The sequence below is a fragment of the Anabrus simplex genome, chromosome 1 (genome assembly GCF_040414725.1).
Source record: "Anabrus simplex isolate iqAnaSimp1 chromosome 1, ASM4041472v1, whole genome shotgun sequence".
Classification (NCBI taxonomy): domain Eukaryota; kingdom Metazoa; phylum Arthropoda; class Insecta; order Orthoptera; family Tettigoniidae; genus Anabrus; species Anabrus simplex.
In genome coordinates this window covers 999,599,613-999,617,531 of record NC_090265.1, presented here as the reverse complement: position 1 = coordinate 999,617,531, position 17,919 = coordinate 999,599,613, and the positions used below count along the sequence as shown (strand labels likewise).

General features: G+C 38.8%; 1 protein-coding gene across 2 annotated transcripts in view; it reads right to left on the bottom strand.

The window, feature by feature from the left end:
- The window catches only part of Kdsr (3-ketodihydrosphingosine reductase), a 97,127-nt gene extending 79,878 nt beyond the window's left edge, over positions 1 to 17,249 (bottom strand). For both annotated transcript variants that reach the window (XM_067149084.2, XM_067149093.2), the window contains exons 1-2: positions 16,787 to 17,249; positions 16,453 to 16,621 (exon numbers count right to left, since the gene is read on the bottom strand). In XM_067149084.2, coding sequence (XP_067005185.2) covers positions 16,453 to 16,621; positions 16,787 to 16,891 — 274 coding nt within the window. In that variant the 5' untranslated portion in view covers positions 16,892 to 17,249. The remainder of the gene's footprint in view (positions 1 to 16,452; positions 16,622 to 16,786) is intronic.
- Between the last annotated feature and the right edge of the window lie 670 nt (positions 17,250 to 17,919).

Here is a 17,919-nt window from a genome sequence, read left to right as displayed (position 1 = left end):
TTGCTGGAATCCACGTACTTCCTCGATGTATGGTGTTAATCGTTTTAGTAACATGCTCAAGATTTTATATGCTGTACATAGTGAGATGATTCCCCTGTAATTGTTGCAACTCACTGGGTCTCCTTTCTTAAACATCAGGCAGATGACAGGCTGTTTCCATTCTGCCGGAATCCTTTCTTTCCTCCAAATTAGACAGATCAGGTGGTGCATTCTGTCTTGTAACATCTCTGCAAGTATTCCATCTGTTCCTGGTGCCTTCCCTTCCTTCAGCATCTTTATGATTTCTCCTACTTCTTCCCTGCTAGGCAATTCATTCTCCCCTGTTTGTATTGTCACTCTATTTTCTCTGTATATTTATTATTATTATTCCTCTTCTGCATCTTCTATTCTTGTAGCATTATTGATGTTTTCCTCCACATTCAGGAGATTTTAGAAATAGTTTTTCCATTAATCCATAGCTTTCATCTCATCTGTTATCATTTGTCCTGCTTGATCTTTGATGATATCTACCCCTGCGGTATATCAATTCTTGAAGTATCTGACTGTTCTGTGAAAAGTCTCTTGTATTACCTAACGTTTTGTCCTCTTCTGCTAGGGTTATCTTTCTGTTTATATACCCACGCTTTTCTGTTTGGAGGACTTTTCTTGCTTTGCTGGCTGCATCCATGTATTCCAACCTCATTCTTTCATCTTCTTCGTTTGTCAGCCATGACATTCTGGCCACTCTTCTCTCTTTGATAGCATCTTTGCACCTATCGTTAAACCATCCTCTGCTCCTCCTCCTATTCTCCAACAGTTTCAGCACCTCTTCTGCAGCATGTTGGACTCCGGTCTTGAGTTTGGACCATAGTTCACCTACATATCTTCCTCATCTTCTAATGTGACAAACCTGTTTCCAATTTCAAGAGCGTATCTTTCCTTAATATTATCTTCTCTCATTAGATCTGGGTTAATTTTACGGTCTGCTTCTCTTCTCCTGCTTCTACCGCATTCTATTCTTGCACGGACAGTCATCACCATGAGATAGTGATCTGATCCTATATCTGCACCTCTTTGAGGTTTTACATTCTCAGTAATATTTCTGTGTCTAGCATCCACTAGTATGAGGTCTAGTTGGTTCTGAATGTTTCCATCAGGTGACTTCCAGGTTACTTTATAAATGTTTTTGCGAGGAAAATTGGCGCTCATAATCCTTAAGTTTTTTGAAGTTGCCAGATTGATTAGTCTCATTCCGTTGTTGTTGGAAGAGTCGTGTAGATTATTTGGGCACATATAGGGTCTTGAAAGAGTCTCTCTTCCTACTTTGGCATTGGCGTCACCAAGGAATACTTTTACGTCGTAAGATTGTGCACCTTCGTATACTGATTGTAGATCTTCATAGAAGCTGTCCTTTTCATCATCATCATCATCATCATCATCATCATCGTTTTCTTCCGAAGGTGCATGGAATGATATCATTGTTAGGTTGCAAAACTTTCCTTTCATTCTTAACCAGCATATCCTTTCGTTGATTGCCTTGAAGTCCATAATGTTTCCTCTCATTCTATTGGCTACTGCAAAACCAACTCCAAATTGATATTTGCCTTCCGCATTTCCACTAAAGAAGTAGCTATAGAATTTATCTTTATGCATCCCTTCTCCAGGCCATCTCATCTCTTGCAGTGCCAGTATGTCTAGATTATACCTATTCAGTTCTTCATCAACACCTTAACCGCTCCAGGAGTGTACATTCCAAGTGCCACACTTTAGCTTGTGATTGTTTCGTGACCTTCTCTCATTAATCATTGACTTACCAGTCATCATTATTATCCAGTTTTGAATCCGAGGCTGTATCTTGGCGTTTCGTAACAACTTGCTTTTCATGGTGTGGGGGTGTTGCCCCACGCCCAACCCCCAACCTAGAGGACCAGACCCTAAAGATTAAGACAGTAATATCTATCCGTCCAAACTATGTCCATTGTAATGGTGCCAACAGGTGTCGACTCCAATTCCTTGACAACGTCGATAAGAGCATGCATAGTTTCTGTCTTTGTCATAGTTTCCATAGCACTGATGGCAGATGGAACAAAATGGCTGACACTTAGGGCAAATGCAAATATAGTAAATAAATATATCGAGTGTCTCTCTTAGTAATGTTGTCTATGGATAGAGGGCAAAACAAGATAACAATCGGCTATGGCATAAAAAACACAATAGACTTACATTAAAAAACCAATATCAAATGATCACATATTCACTAAACACTCACATACAGTAAATATATGCCACAGTGTCATAAATACTGCAAGGAAGCCGCCAACAAAGCACAGTTCCCCTTATAAATAGATATTTGATGCTCTTACACCACACTAGATCTTGCATTTGGCAGCCATCTGCACAACACTGCAGTGGATTTATACATCACCTATACAGGTAATAATAAATTATATACTATTATTATTGATATACATACAGCAATGTTTCATGACATAACCTCACAAATAACACACAAGTAATAAGACCACAATTTATACCAAATTATGTCCTGACATAACTACATAAATAATAATAATAATAATAATAATAATAATAATAATAACAATAATAATAGATATAAACAACTTCATAGCCATACCTCATAAGTAGTAATAATAATAATAATAATAATAATAATAATAATAATAATAATAATAATAATCGATATTTCCATTATTTACCCATGGATTAGACAATTGTTTCCAAGTTATACTAGTCGATTACACTTGCATCAGGACTAGGCATAGCTTTTAAAGTCCAGAACCTACACAGAGATTCCCGAAAACACAGCCAGAAATCACACTAGGAAATTCGTCACCACCAACACAAGAAAAAATGTATTCACACTTCAAGAACCTTAAAAACAACAAAGCATCACAGGAAGACAGAACTGTAGCTGAACTTTTCAAAAATTTAGGCCCAAATTTACTCAAAGAAATTACAGAAATAATTCATAACATTTGGCAAACTGAAAAGCTCCGAGATGACTGGAAGATTGCTCTAACGCATCCACTACATAAAAAAGGAGATAAATCAGACGTAAGTAATTATAGAGGGATCTCTCTTGTATCTGTAACCCACAAAATTTTATCAGCATGTTTCTTGCAGAGAACACAAAAGCAATTAGAACCCAAATTAGCTGAATATCAAGCAGAATTCAGACAAATACGTCATGTCCCAAACAAATTTTTAACCTCGAATCCATACTCAAAATGTGAGCTCTCGGACAAAAACCTCTCATGTGCACATTTGTAGATTTCAAAAAGGCTTACGATTCAATCAACAGGCCCTCACTGTTTCAAATTCTAGAAGAGGGCTGGATTCCAAAACTTGAGAACTCATAAAAGGAAACACTCACTGGCACGAAATCTAAAGTGAAATTTATGGGGGAAATCTCAGAACCTCTCGAGACATTCAAACAGGCACGAGACAAGGCGATGGACTCTCTCCTATTCTATTCAACATCGTCCTGGACAAGGTTATGGAAGAATGGGAGAAAGAATTCAAGAAATGTAAGTTTTGGAAGACAATCCAACTGGGCTTTCCCAAAGATAAATTCTACATACCATACCTTGCTTTTGCAGATAATCTGGCGATACTAACAGAGGACGGGGAGACTGCCATTAAACAGCTCGAGATACTTAAAGAAAGTGCAGAAAAGGTGGGACTAAAAATATTGTTCAGGAAAACTAAATTCTTATGTCCAAAACCTGAGAGCATGAGAACAAAATATGGTACAACTGACACAGTTCCTTCTAAAAATACAAAACAAACAAACCCCATGGCACTACAAACCTTGAAGGCCCTTGGCCTTCCAAGTGACCGCTGCTCAGCCTGAAGGCCTGCAGATTACAAGGTGCCATGTGGTCAGCACGACGAATCCTCTCGGCCGTTATTCTTGGCTTCCTAGACCGGGGCCGCTATCTCACCATCAGATAACTCCTTGATTCTAATCACGCAGACTGAGTGGACCTCGAACCAGCCCTCAGGTTCACGTAAAAATCCCCAACCTGGCCGGGAATCGAACCTGGGGCCTCTGGGTAAGAGGCAGGCACGCTACCCCTACACCACCTTGGAGAATTTATCGAACTGACAGGCCTTGAAAAGATCTCACAACAAACTCATCTCCAAAAAATTAAAAGAGCATTAGGGTTAGTCCAAAACATCTACAAAAAAAATCCATGTCAAGACATACAAAAATTTGGCATTACAACACAGTCATAAAACCAACAGTCCTCTACACAAGTGAAACACTGGCACTCAACAGAAAACAAGAACTTGAAAAAATAAAAATTTAAAAAAAAAGGAAGAGAGGAAGATCATTAGGAAAATCTTAGGAGCAAGATACACCGAAGATGGTTACAGGTTACAATGAACCAAAACAACAGAAAAGTTCTCAAACATTGAAAATTACATCAGGAAAAGACGAATGAAATTCTTCAGCCATCTAACTAGATTACCAGAAAATCAATTGACAAAAAGAATTATGTAACCTCGCTTAAGAACTCAAACACCCTGGCTTAACAAACTTTGAAAGGACCTCAAAAATGCAAACATAAGTTCAACAGACATCCTAGAAAGAGACATCTTTAGGCACAAAGTAGACAATTGGGAAGCTATATCAGAGTAACCATAACAAAAAAAAAAAAAAAGAGCTGTCTGATAGTAAGGCCCTGGGAGAGGCCTCCTCTTCTCACAAATATCAACAAGACACTCAATCTTGCTGTGGGCTTTGTAAAGATCAGCATTTCTCTCCTGCAGATCTAAGCTTAGTTCAGACAGTTTTTGCAAAGCATCGCAAATTAATCCCAGATCCAAAATAAATTCCAAAGATGTCATTTTCCTGTGAAGACCTTCATAAGTGCATTTTTCCTTTCTGTCACAACCATCTTCTGATTTACCTCTTTCAAAATGGAGTACCAGTGCCACTTCAAAATCCTGTTAAACAGCCAAAACAGTTCTATAGCTGGATGCAACCCACCTTGTGAACAGAATTCTCCCAATTTTTAAAATCTGCATCTCCAGTGGAGCCGCACATGACTGGAGTTGCCTTGCATTCTTTGGAGAGGCATGATACATAACATATAATTTGTCCATAAAATTCTTAAATCTATTGATGCCAGAAACCTCTTTCACAACATCGTGTACTAATAATTCCAGTCTATGGCTAGCACAATGCCACAAAACAATGGCAGGAAATCTGTCTTTGAAAAGTTTTGAAACTCCTCCATGTACTCCGAACATTACTGCGGCACCATCACACGTCAGTGAAACTATATTTTCCTTTAGAAAATCTTCTGTGAACTCTAGTGCTCCTATAGAAGACATCAAGCTTTTGTAAATTCCATTTGCTGTTATGTCATCTAACTCAATTAAATCAATGAAAAGGTTGACCGGTTCAGCCATTTTTATTTCTTCAATGTAGGTGCGAACATATATTATCAGAACAGACTTTTGACTTAAGAGTAGTTGATTCATCATGAATGAGAGAGAACTTGCTCTTTGAATCAAGTACATTTTTTATCAATCTTGTTTTCATTTCACTGCATATGTGGTTTACTATATTCACACAGGCATTATTTGAATGCAAAATTCTCCCCATATCTTCTTCTTCTTAATGCGCCATCTTCTAGTGAAGGTTGGCGGTCAATATGGCAATCTTGAATTTGGATGCAGCAACGCGGAAGAGAGCCATCGTGTCCAACCCATACCAGTCTACGAAGTTCTTCATCCACAGAGTTCGTCATCTACCAGGACTCCTACGTCCTTCCATTCTTCCTTGTATAACAAGCTGCAGAATTCTCTACGTATCATTCCGCATTATATGGCTGAAGTATTCCAGCTTCCGCCTTTTAATGGTCAGCATGACTTCAGTCTTCTTTCCAAGTTGATCCAACACCTCGGAATTCATTATTTTGTCTGTCCACGAAATGCGAAGCATCCGTCTGTACACCCAAATTTTGAATGCTTCCAGTCTTTTACAGAGTGCCTGAGTAAGTGTCCAGCCTTCCATTCCATAAAGTAACATGGGAAAGACGTAGGTACGGACCAGACAGAGCCTTAGGTTTAGTTGTAGGTTGTGGTTGTTGAGCAGTTTCTTCATCTGCATGAAAATGCTTCTCGCATGTTCAATGCGGACCCGTATTTCTTGGCTGCAGTCTCATTTCTGGTTGAGGTAACATCCTAGATACTGGTATTGGTGAACCCTAGCCATGGGTTCATTGTCGAGAGTGAGCTGCACGTGGACGTCTTGCCGTTTACTGATGACCATGAACTGGGTTTTCTTAATGTTTATTTTCAGTCCTCTGTTGTTGCAAGCAACATTCACTTTGTCTAATAATACTTGAAGATCTTCTGCATTGTCTGCTAGCAATACCGTGTCGTCATCATAACGGAGGTTGTTTAGACGTTCCCTGTTGATAACGATGCCTATGGTAGACGGTTCTTCCAGAGCTTCTGCACGGATAACCTCTGAGTAAATGTTGAAGAGTAAAGACGATAATACGCAGCCTTGTTGAACGCCACGGCGGATGTCTATTTCTTCTGACAGGTTTTCCTCAATCTTGACTGCTGCTTTCTGACCCCAGTACAAGTTGGCAATAATCCGAATGTCTCGGTCATCAAGTCTGATGTTCTGCAGAATTTCCATCAACTTCCCATGCTGGACTTTGTCAAATGCCTTTTCATAGTCTATGAAACATGCATAGACATTCTTGTTCATTTTCAAGCAATGCTGGGCAAGTACTTGAATACAGAAAAGTGCATCTCTAGTCCCAAGACCATTCCTGAATCCGAACTGTGTTTCAGTTATCACTTCTTCACATTTAGCACGGATTCTGCAATGAATGATCTTTAAGAATATCTTTAGGATATGGCTCATCATACTGATGGTTCTGTGCTCTTCACATCGTCTGGCATTTGCCTTTTTGGGGAGAGTGATAAAAGTGGACCTAAGCCAGTCTTCTGGGATTATTCCAGTTGAGTAGATTTTGTTGAATAGCTCTGTCAGAATACTGATACCATTGTCGTCCAGGAGTGTGAGGAGTTGTGCATGCACTTCATCAGGTCCAGGGGACTTTCCATTCTTCGTTTGGCAGATGACATACCTCACCTCGTCCTTCAAAATGGCAGGAGACGTGTGTTTGTCTCGTTCACACCTTGTTTGTTAGGTCTATCACGATTGAACAGTTCTATATATGACTTCCAGACCCTGAGTTTGTCAGTGATGTCAGTCACAATGCAGTTGTTCTTATCGACCAGAACATGATGCCCTCTATTACGATATAACCCAAGACACTCCTTATTTTTTTGTGTAGATTAAAAGTGTCATTCTTTTGCTGCAGGATTTCTACCTCTTGACATCTTTCTGTCATCCACTGTCCTTTTGCAGCCACAATCTTCCTCTTAATTTCTTTGTACACTTGGTTGTATGTACTTATATCTCGGTTTTTCCATTTCCGCTGCTCATCCATGAGTTCCAGTATCTCATCGGTCATCCACGGTTGTTTCTTGATCTTTTTATCACGTGTTAAATGTTGTTTCCCCGTGCCTGTTAGAATCTGTTTCATTTCTGTCCACAAGACTTCTATACCTGTATCAACATTCATTTTATCGAAACCTTTAGATAGGTCATGCTGAATCCTCTTACGAATCTCTTCATTCTTGATCTTGCTGATGTCTATCCTCACAGGTCTCATAGTCTTACAAACTGCCTTAAAGCGCAGTTGGATGCATGCCACCACAGGGTTATGGTCTGATCCGATGTCTGCTCCAGGGTAGGTTTTAACCGATTTGAAACTGTTGCGGAGGCGCTGGTTCACCAGAATGAAATCAATCTGGTATCGGACGATGTGTTCTGCGGTATCTTGAGGTGACTTCCAGGTGTAGAGTCGCCTGGCTGGTAGTTTGAACCAAGTATTAAGCACAACAAGATGTTATTCCTGGTTGAACACTAGCCGATTGTCCCTCTCGTTTCTAAAGCCCAGACCAAATGGTCCGACCGTGTTACTGCCTCTGCCTTTTCCGATCTTCGCATTGAAGTCTCCGAAAATGATGTTCATCTCATGGTTTTTTTTGTGATGTCACACATTTTTGACCTGACTGTTGCTTCAAGTTCCACACTTGAGTTTGATGATACTCCAGCTTGATGGACTGAAGAACTGCTTGGGCAATTTTTGCGTTTGGTGGTAGGCACACAAAAATATTCTGAAGTTCTTTTCATTCTTGCCTTGTGGTCGATAGATTTAGGTTATGTCTATTGCCACGTAAGAAGTAGTACAAACTACGGCTGAGAATGCAACAAACATAGGCAATTACCTACATCAATGAACGACAGTACTCTATATTGAGGGCAATCCAGACGAAACACAACTAGAACCAGGACCAATATACAAAACAGCTACAAAGTGAGCAAAGAAAGAACAAAAACGAATACCATATATCCATGCTGCCCGCAAACCGGAAGAATGTTTTCGATTTTGATTGATTTTAATGCTTCAAATAACAAGGCGATATGCGACATTTCCTTTTCAATTAAGGTCATTTAGCGCGGGAACAGTAAAAATATTTTTAAAATTCCTTAACCTGAAAAAAATCATATTTGAAGTCTAAATAATTTTTAGAGATTTGTATCCACGAAGAGGTTCCGGAACACCATTCCGGTGCATTCTGCCAGGAAAAAAAGCCCTGCAAACAACCAAGGTGAAAGATTAACCTTGCCTGTACACCTGTAATTAATTTGAACCCAAGAACTCATTCTACCATCAATTCTCACTGCAACACAATTGTAAACATAAATACCTATGATTGCTTTCAATAACCTACTTTTAATCCCACAGTCCCCAAACATAGCTAACATTCTTTCCCTCGTTACTCTGTTATATGCCTTCTCTAGATCTACAAAACAAACATAACTGTCCTCTCGTAGCATTTTTCAATTACCTGGCACATACTGAAAGTCTGATCCTGACAGCCCCTCTGTGGTCTGAAACCACACTGGTTTTCATCCAACTTACTTGCCACTACGAATCACACCCTCCTTTCCAAAATCCCAGTGAACGCTTTGCCTGGTATACTGATCAGTGAAATACCTTGATAGTTGTTGCAATCCTTCCTGTTCCCTTGCTTATAGGTAGGTGGAATTACTGCTTTTGTCCAATCACAAGATACCTTACTAATATTCCATGCTAATCTTATTACTCTATGAAGCCATTTTATCCCTGCCTTACCCACTATATTTCACCATTTCAGGTCTAATTTCATCTATTCTTCCTGCTTTATGATGGAGTTTATTTACCATCCTTTCCACTACTTCAAGCGTAATTTCACTAACATCATTGTACACCTCCCCATGAGCTTGGTTGTTCGTGATTTCACCAGAAAAATTTCCTTTTACGTTGAGATTTTCAAAATCTTCCTTCCACCTATCCAGTGATTGCCTGGGATCTACTATTAGTTCACCTAATTCACCCAAACACTATTCATTCCTTTTTCCCTCCCTTTCTTAGATTCTTTATTACCATACGGACAGGTATGAACATTAAAACAAGAATAATAGTTAACACCACCTTTCCAATAAGTAGAATGAGTTCTTGGGTTCAAATTAATTACAGGTGTACAGGCAAGGTTAATCTTTCACCTTGGTTGTTTGCATAAGTATTGGAAAGGTGGTGTTAACTATTATTCTTGTTTTAATGTTCATATCTGATGTCCAATACGGTCTACAATGAGATTTATTACTTGTAATACGGACAGGTTTCGCTGCTGCTTGACCTCGCCATTCCAGTTATTACAGAAAACTTCCCAAGATGACTTCTTAGATTCAACAATTACTGTATTGGATAGGATCTTTTTTTTTTTTTTTTTTTTTTTTTACCTATGTGTAATTACCTGCCTCCATCAGTCCTTGTTTGGAGCCATTTCTGATAAGCCTTCTTTTTACATTTACATGCCCCTCTCACTTCATCATTCCACCAAGATGTTCGCTTTTTCCCATCTTTACATACAGTTTTTCCCAGGCATTCCCTTGCTGTTTCTACTATAGTATCTCTATATGCCACCCATTATCTTTCTATATCCTGAATCTTTTTATTGTCTATTGTTTGGAACTTTTTACTAATCATATCCATATACTTCTAATTTCCTCATCTTGTAGATTCTCTACACTTATTTGTCTGCACCAGATTTTACTTCCTCTATCCTAGACCTAGAGATACTTAGTTCACTACACATCATATAGTGGTCTGTATCATCAAAAAATCCTTTAATACCTGCACATTCCTAACAGATTTGCTGAATTCAAAGTCGGTTATGATATAGTCTATTAAGAACCTGATGCCCCCACCCTCACATGTGTAGCAGTGAATAGCCTTACGCTTGAAGAATGTATTTGAGCACCTTCAAATACCACCGGACTGAGCCAGGATCGAACCTGCCAAGTTACGGTCAGAAGGCCAACGCCTTAACAGAAACTAAATTGCATACAATTAGTACTCATGATGAACAGTCCTTCCCTACACTCTGTCATTCTTTTTAACATCTGCTAGGGGTACTTTATAATCCCCTATCTCTTCCTCGTTATCTCCCCTTACCTGATTTTTTTTTTTTTTTTTTTTAATCATTCATTCCTAACACATCCAGATGCATTCTCTTTGCTGACTCAGCCAGTTCTACTTTTTCTTTCTTTCTTGCATACGACCAGCTGATATTAATAGCTCCCCATCGAATTCCATTTTGTTTGCCAAGTTGTTTCCAAACAGTCCCTCACTCTTCAAATGGAAGTGGGAGATTTGCTTAAAATGTTCTGAGTGTGCTCAGTGAAGATTATGTGAAGCAGGATGCTACCCTACTTACACATAGTTGCAGTGAAATCTCTCCTCTAATGGATTAGAGACAACCAGTTGTTTGTTTAGCCCTAGCCGCCTGAGCACAAGGAGGGCCACAACTCAGAATATCTCTGAGATGCCCACCCTCATTCCATAGAAACTGGTATCCCAACTCTCAGGACCACTTATTAGGCCAATCAGCCATTGCCTATGGCTCACGAACTAGGACATGACTAAAGTAACTCACACCACAAACCACACCAGCACTAATACATAAGCAAGAGGAATTCTAGTCAGAATTCTAGGCAATTAATATTAGGTGTAAATGAGTGCAGTAACTGGAGGAAAACATGATGGATTTTAAGCACTGTAGTTGCAAACTATAAAGGGGTTGTCAGGAGGAGATTTTCAGTATGCTTCAAGCAATTGAGAAATTATAAGAGGGGAACAGAAAATTGCAATTAACAGAGGAGGAGGGATATAATAAATATCAAGGGACAAGAAGCTGACCACACCAAGAAGTAATGAGATCAAAGGTATGTTATAACAGGCAATTAAAAGCATTTACATCAACAATCCGACTATCATAACAATTGATGGCAGAATAGGGTGATGGGATTCTTCCTTTCTTTTTCTCAGCCCTCTCAGATTCCTCCTTACGGCTGAAGCTATTGGTGGGCTTCAGGATCTCAATGGCTTTGCTTTGTAGCCAGACGTGATAAGACACTATAGTTGACAGTAACTTGGTGTTCCTGCACTTTATGTCGTGGCCATAAGGAGGAATCTGAACTGGTCAACAAAGTCTGGTTTACAGTACTTAAAACATTAAAGTTGCTTGGAGGACACATTGGCCACACCAGGCCACAAAAACTAACAGGCATCAATAGCCTGTCTCCACCAAGGCCAGTCGGCCACCACCGAGCTGCACATCATTTCAATTCATTTCAATAATTGACCATAAGAAAAGCCCATCAGTGACCGCCCCCCATCACTACAGACCAATAGGTGAACCGTGTAACACAACCTGCACTATATATTGAGGTGGAATTGTGATACTGCTTCATGCCTCTGAAAGCTTCGTAGCAGTTGTAAACAGTAAAACCCTTGAAAATGTCAAACGCAGATTTCAGAGAAATGTTTGGACTACGATGCGTTCTTGGACCACAGCCTATAAGCCCAGAAAATATATATATTACAGTGCCTGCCACGAAAGCTTTAACTATGAACCCAAAGTAGCAGGTCTGATTCTGACTAGAAAAAGAGCTCAAATACGTCGACTTCATGTTGATACATTATGGTGTCAATTTGTCCCACTTTTCCCGGGACAGTCCCGGTTTTTGGCAAAATGTCCCAAAAGTTTTACTGGGGACGCTCCAATGTCCTGCTTTTTTGTGATTCCGCTCGGCCAATGTCTCTTACACTATATTGTTTTGTTTCACTGTTCACTGTTTAAGTATATACAGTATGCTAGGAAGTGCCGCTTGTACAATACTCTGCCTCTTACTTCCAATGTATTGCGTTATTCATAGCATTGATGCAATTTTCAGTTGTATGTTGACTGGTTTCGTTCTTACGGTAGCTATTAAGTTTAGATTTTAAATCTATGAAATCACTGTTTCAACATGCCGAAGCGAAGGTATAATCTTAACAGCAACATAAAATATTAGTTTCCTTTTATCACCGGTAGTGTAGAAAGTTAGAATACACGTTCTACAAATTAAAATTTGATATTGGACATGGTGGATGGTCTGGCATCGTGAATTCATTGCATTCGTGTTCAAACAAAAAGTGTAAATAAAAGTACAAATGACTATCTAACCTTAAAAACAGTAAAATGGACAGGCAGTTGGCAGCACAAGAAGATACTTTCACATTCCACAGTGCAACGCATGACATGACAGTTTTAGGTCAATGGACTGCACCACGACAGTTGTTAGAAAACTACATTCATACATACATACATACATCATTATAGACCTTTATGCCTTTCAGTGCTCAATTAGGTAGAAGTAATGATGTTAGCCTGGGGCCCGTACTGAACTTGTGAAGTGTAACAGAGGGTAAAGAGCCTTAACTGGCACTGAAATAAATAAATAAATAAATAAATGAATAAATAAATAAATAAATAAATAATCATTATAGACCATTATGCCCTTAAGTGTTCCGTCTGCAAGCCTCTGTGAATTTACTAAATGTTGCCACAATCCTCTATTTGCAACTAGTGATGTGGCCTCATTTAGTTCTATACCTCTTATCTTTAAATTGTTAGAAACTGAGTCTAACCATCGTCGTCTTAGTCTCCCTCTACTGCTCTTACCCTCCATAACAGAGTTCATTATTCTCCTCGGTAATCTATCCTCCTCCATTCATCTCACATGACCCCACCACCGAAACTGGTTTATGCATACAGCTTCATTCATCGAGTTCATTCCTAAATTAGCCTTTATCTCCTTGTTCCGAGTACTCTCCTGCCTGTTACTTCTAACTTATGAATAAGGTATCCTGAGTCCACCCAGCTTTCGCTCCCGTAAAGAAAAGTTGGTCTGAAAACAGACCGATATAAAGATAGTTTTGTCTGGGAGCTGACTTCCTTCTTACAGAACACTGTTGATTGCAACTGCGTACTCACTGCATTAACTTTAACACATCTTGATTCAATCTCACTTACTATATTACCATCCTGGGAGAACACACAACCTAAATACTTGAAATGATCTACCTGTTCCAGCTTTGTATCACCAATCTGGCATGAATTTCTTACCTACCGACATCAATTTAGTCAAAGAAATATTAATATTTATTTATTCCACCTATTCAATACATAAAAAGTGATTTTAATTAAGAATTAAAATCTGTGAGTAAAATTATAGGGACATGTTTTGCCCTTTATTTAAGGGCATCTTCAGCCTTAATCTCAATCTGAAAGGTAAAAAATCAGGATCCTGATTGTTCTTAATTGTGTTTTTTTTTTTTTTTTTTTTTTTTTTTTTTTTTTTTTTTTAAATTACAAATGAATGTGAGGATGATGTAGGAAATATACTTCAAAAGGTGAGCGAGATGCTTGACAGTAGTTAAGATATAAAGAGGTTAGATTGTTGTAAATCTTGTGTGAAGAGATAAATCTGTAGTCTTCTTAAAGCATGAGTGAGGAAGAATGCTCAATGGTAAGCAGCTGTGTTAAATATTAGCTGGAAGGAGCGACTGTAGCTTCTTGTATAGAGTTGAAAGAGAAATTTGGTTTGAAGTCTCTTTATTAATGTTAAATTGGTTAACGTAAAGTTGAGCTGGAGAGAAAACGTTGTGTGTAATTTCATTTATTTCCCTTTCAACTTTTCATGTATTGAATAGGTGGAATAAATAAACATTAATATTTCTTTGACTTTATTGTACAATTCAATACAGACCAAAATATGAGAATTATAACATGTAATCAATTTAGTCTTCGAAAGATTAATTTTCATACCATACTCATTGCACCTATTTTCAAGTTGCAAGATATTAGACTGCAGGCTTTCGGCACAATATGCCATTAAGACCAAGTCGTCAGCATAGGCCAGACAGCTTACTACATTTCCACCTAACTGAATCCCTCCCTGCCACTGTACACCCTTCAGCAGATGATCCATGTAAACTACAAACAGCAAAGGTGAAAGATTACAGCCTTGTCTAACCCCTGTAAGTACCCTGAACCAATAACTCATTCTACCATCAATTCTCACTGCAGCCCAATTGTCAACATAAATGCCTTTGATTGATTTTAATAATCTACCCTTAATTCCATAGTCTCCCAGTATGGTGAACATCTTTTCCCTCGGTACCCTGTAGTATGCTTTCTCTAGGTCTACAAAACAAACACAACTGTCTATTCCTCTCATAACATTTTTCATAGCCTACTGAAAATATGATCCTGACAGCCCCTCTGTGGTCTGAAACCACAAAGTTATCATCCAACTTCCTCCAAACCACCCTTCCAAAATGCCAATGAATACTTTTCCTGGTATACTAATCAATCAGATGCCTTGATAGTTGTTGCAAACCTTCCTGTTCCCTTGTTTATAGATAGGTGCAATTACTGCTTTTGTTCAATCTGAAGGTACCTTACCATCACTCCATGCTAATCTTACTACTCTATAAAGCCATTTCATCCCTGCCTTCCCACTATACTTCACCATTTCAGGTCCAATTTCATTTACTCCTGCTGCTTTATGACAATGGAGTTTATTTACATCCTTTCCACTTCCTCAAGCATAAATTCACCAACATCATTTCTTCCTCCCCATGAGCTTGGTTGTTCGCGACACCACCAGGAAGATTTTCTTTTACGTTGAGAAGATTTTCAAAATATTCCCTCCACCTGTCCAGTGATTCGCTGGGATTTATTATGAGTTCACCTGAATTCCCAAAACACTGTTCATTTCCTTTTTCCCTCGCTTCCGAAGATTCTTTATTACTGTCCGGAAAGGTTTCTCTGCCGCTTGACCTAGCCTTTCCAGGTTATTACCAAAATCGTCCCACGACTTCTTTTTGGATTCAACAACTACGGTATTTGTTTCGCTCCGTTTCTTTCATCTATGTAAAATTCCCTGTCTGCATCGGCCCTTGTTTGGAGCCATTTCTGATAAGTCTTCTCTTTACGTTTACAAGCTGCTCTCACTACATCATTCCACCAAGATGTTCCCTTTTTCCCGTCTTTAATCACACAGTAGTTCCTAGGCATTCCCTCATTGTTTCTACTACACCATCCCTGTATGCCACCCATTCTTTCTGTATCCTGATCCTGCTTACTGTCCACTTCATCCTCATCTGCACCCTCACATGGTGAATACACTGAGACAATTCTCAACCTAATTCCTCCAACTGCCAAATCTACCCACATCATTTGCTCATTTACGTGCCTAATAGAAACTATGTTGTGTGCAATAGTATTCCTGATAAACAGTCCTACCCCATACTCTGCCCTTCCCTTTTTAACATCCATCAAGTGCCCTTTCGGTAGAAATAATCTCCTATCACTTCTTCGTTATCTCCCCTTACCCGAATATCACTTACTCCTAGTACATCCAGATGCATCCTTTTTGCTGACTCAGCCAGTTCTACTTTCTTTCTTCCATAAGCCCCGTTAATACTGATAGCTCTCCATCGAATTCCATTTTGTTTGCCAAGTTGTTTCCAAGGAGTCCCTCGCCTGTCAAATTGGAGCGGGACTCCATTACTCCCATACGTCCGAGGCTTGGTTAAAATGTTCTAAGCTCAGTAGATTCACGAAGCAGGATGCTACCCTACCTACACATAGTCCAATTGAGAATCTCTCCTGTAACGGGTTAGGAACCACGGTGGATTGTATAGTCCTAGTTGCCCGAGCACAAGGAGGGCCACGACTCAGAATGTCCAAGATGCTCACTCCCATTCCATAGCAGCTGGTATCCTGACTCTCACAATCACTTAACAGGCCACTCAGCCGTTGCCCATGGTTCACAAACTAGGACGTGACTACAGTAACCCACACCATGAACCAAATAAATAAATATGCACTCAATACAGACTCCTAACTTACCCACAGAACATCTTAATCATTCTAGTACTGGTAAGTACTTTTATGAATATTCTTACTTACAAGAAATATATTGAACTATCTGATGATCAGGATTTAGACAGTTCTTTGTAACTTCTAATTTAGCACTTTCTAATTTTTGCACATCTCGAGCAATAAGAGTGACATTCGCTCCCATACGCGCCACTTCAATTGCAACAGATTTCCCAATGCCACTAGATCCTCCAGTAATCTGGAACAACGAAAGAAGTACCGGTACGTTACACATGAAACATTAAAAAATACATGAGGTGCGTTTTTTGTAAGTAAGACTATGAGTCCTCAACATCTCATCAAATACAAGAAGACACCGAAAGCATTATGATACCTCATACAAGACAGTAGGCTTCAAACTTACCACTACATGTTTCTTGTCCAATGTCTGTTTCCTTGATGACAACCACTGTTTAATAACAAATAAGCAAGCTAATATAGCTGCCACTATTACAATTTGAAACAGCATACCCTAAGATTACCAAAAACTTCTAAACTAGGAAGTGCCAAAAAACGTGGAAATAAATTAAAACTGCGGTATGTAAACTTGTCGAGTGTAATGTTCAGGTAATTTCCTTATTCATTAGCATTAATATTCTGCAAACACCACGGGGGATTTTCCGAAGATATAGGTTATGAAACTATTCAGATTATTTCTACAGTTTTAACAATTATTATTAGAAAAGCGCACAGTTTTAACAATGAGGATAGGTTTCTTCCGTATCTTATCATGTATCAGAAAGGTGATTTTATGCTGGTAGATTTATTTTAATTCCACAGAATCGCACTATGAAACACCGGTCAACCGAACTTACTCTGATGACATTTCACCGGCTCTCGCATAGTGTTCTTCTTATTTTTCTACTTCTGCTACTTGAAAGGTTAACGGGAACTTCTTTTCACCCACTCTGTATATCACCAAATACAGTAGAGACAATACACAACACTTCCGGATTTCGCCTTGCTAAAATGGGAGACAATTCGACGGTGGCGCTCCTAGTGACTTGACCTGAACAAATCGCGCTAAATTTAAATATCAATGGAAATGTATATACGGAAATGGATAAATAAATTACGTCTAGAAAGACAGTGGTATTGAGATATTAACTTCGAAGTTGCTAAAGCAATTCTGGATAAATGAATGAAGAATTATTTAAAAGGTTATTATTCAAAGACTGAAATTAGACATGTAAACAAGGTGTGAAATGGACTGCTGTGAAATGGCTTGATCTTTCATTTATGCATTACTTTTTTAGCTTTAGCATTCCTGCCTGAAATCTTACGGTTGGATTTGTCTTTTTTCCTCATTTAAAAACAATGTATCATCACATTAAGACATTTGTCAATAAAAATATCGGCACATTCCTTACACATATGATGCAATGAATTAACAATTAATAGCTGGACAATTTTCCTCTTAACATGAAGCCTACTAACAGAAAGAAAATCTATAAAATCCCGGCTTTAATCTGAGAAGAGGGATAAAAGAAAGAAAAG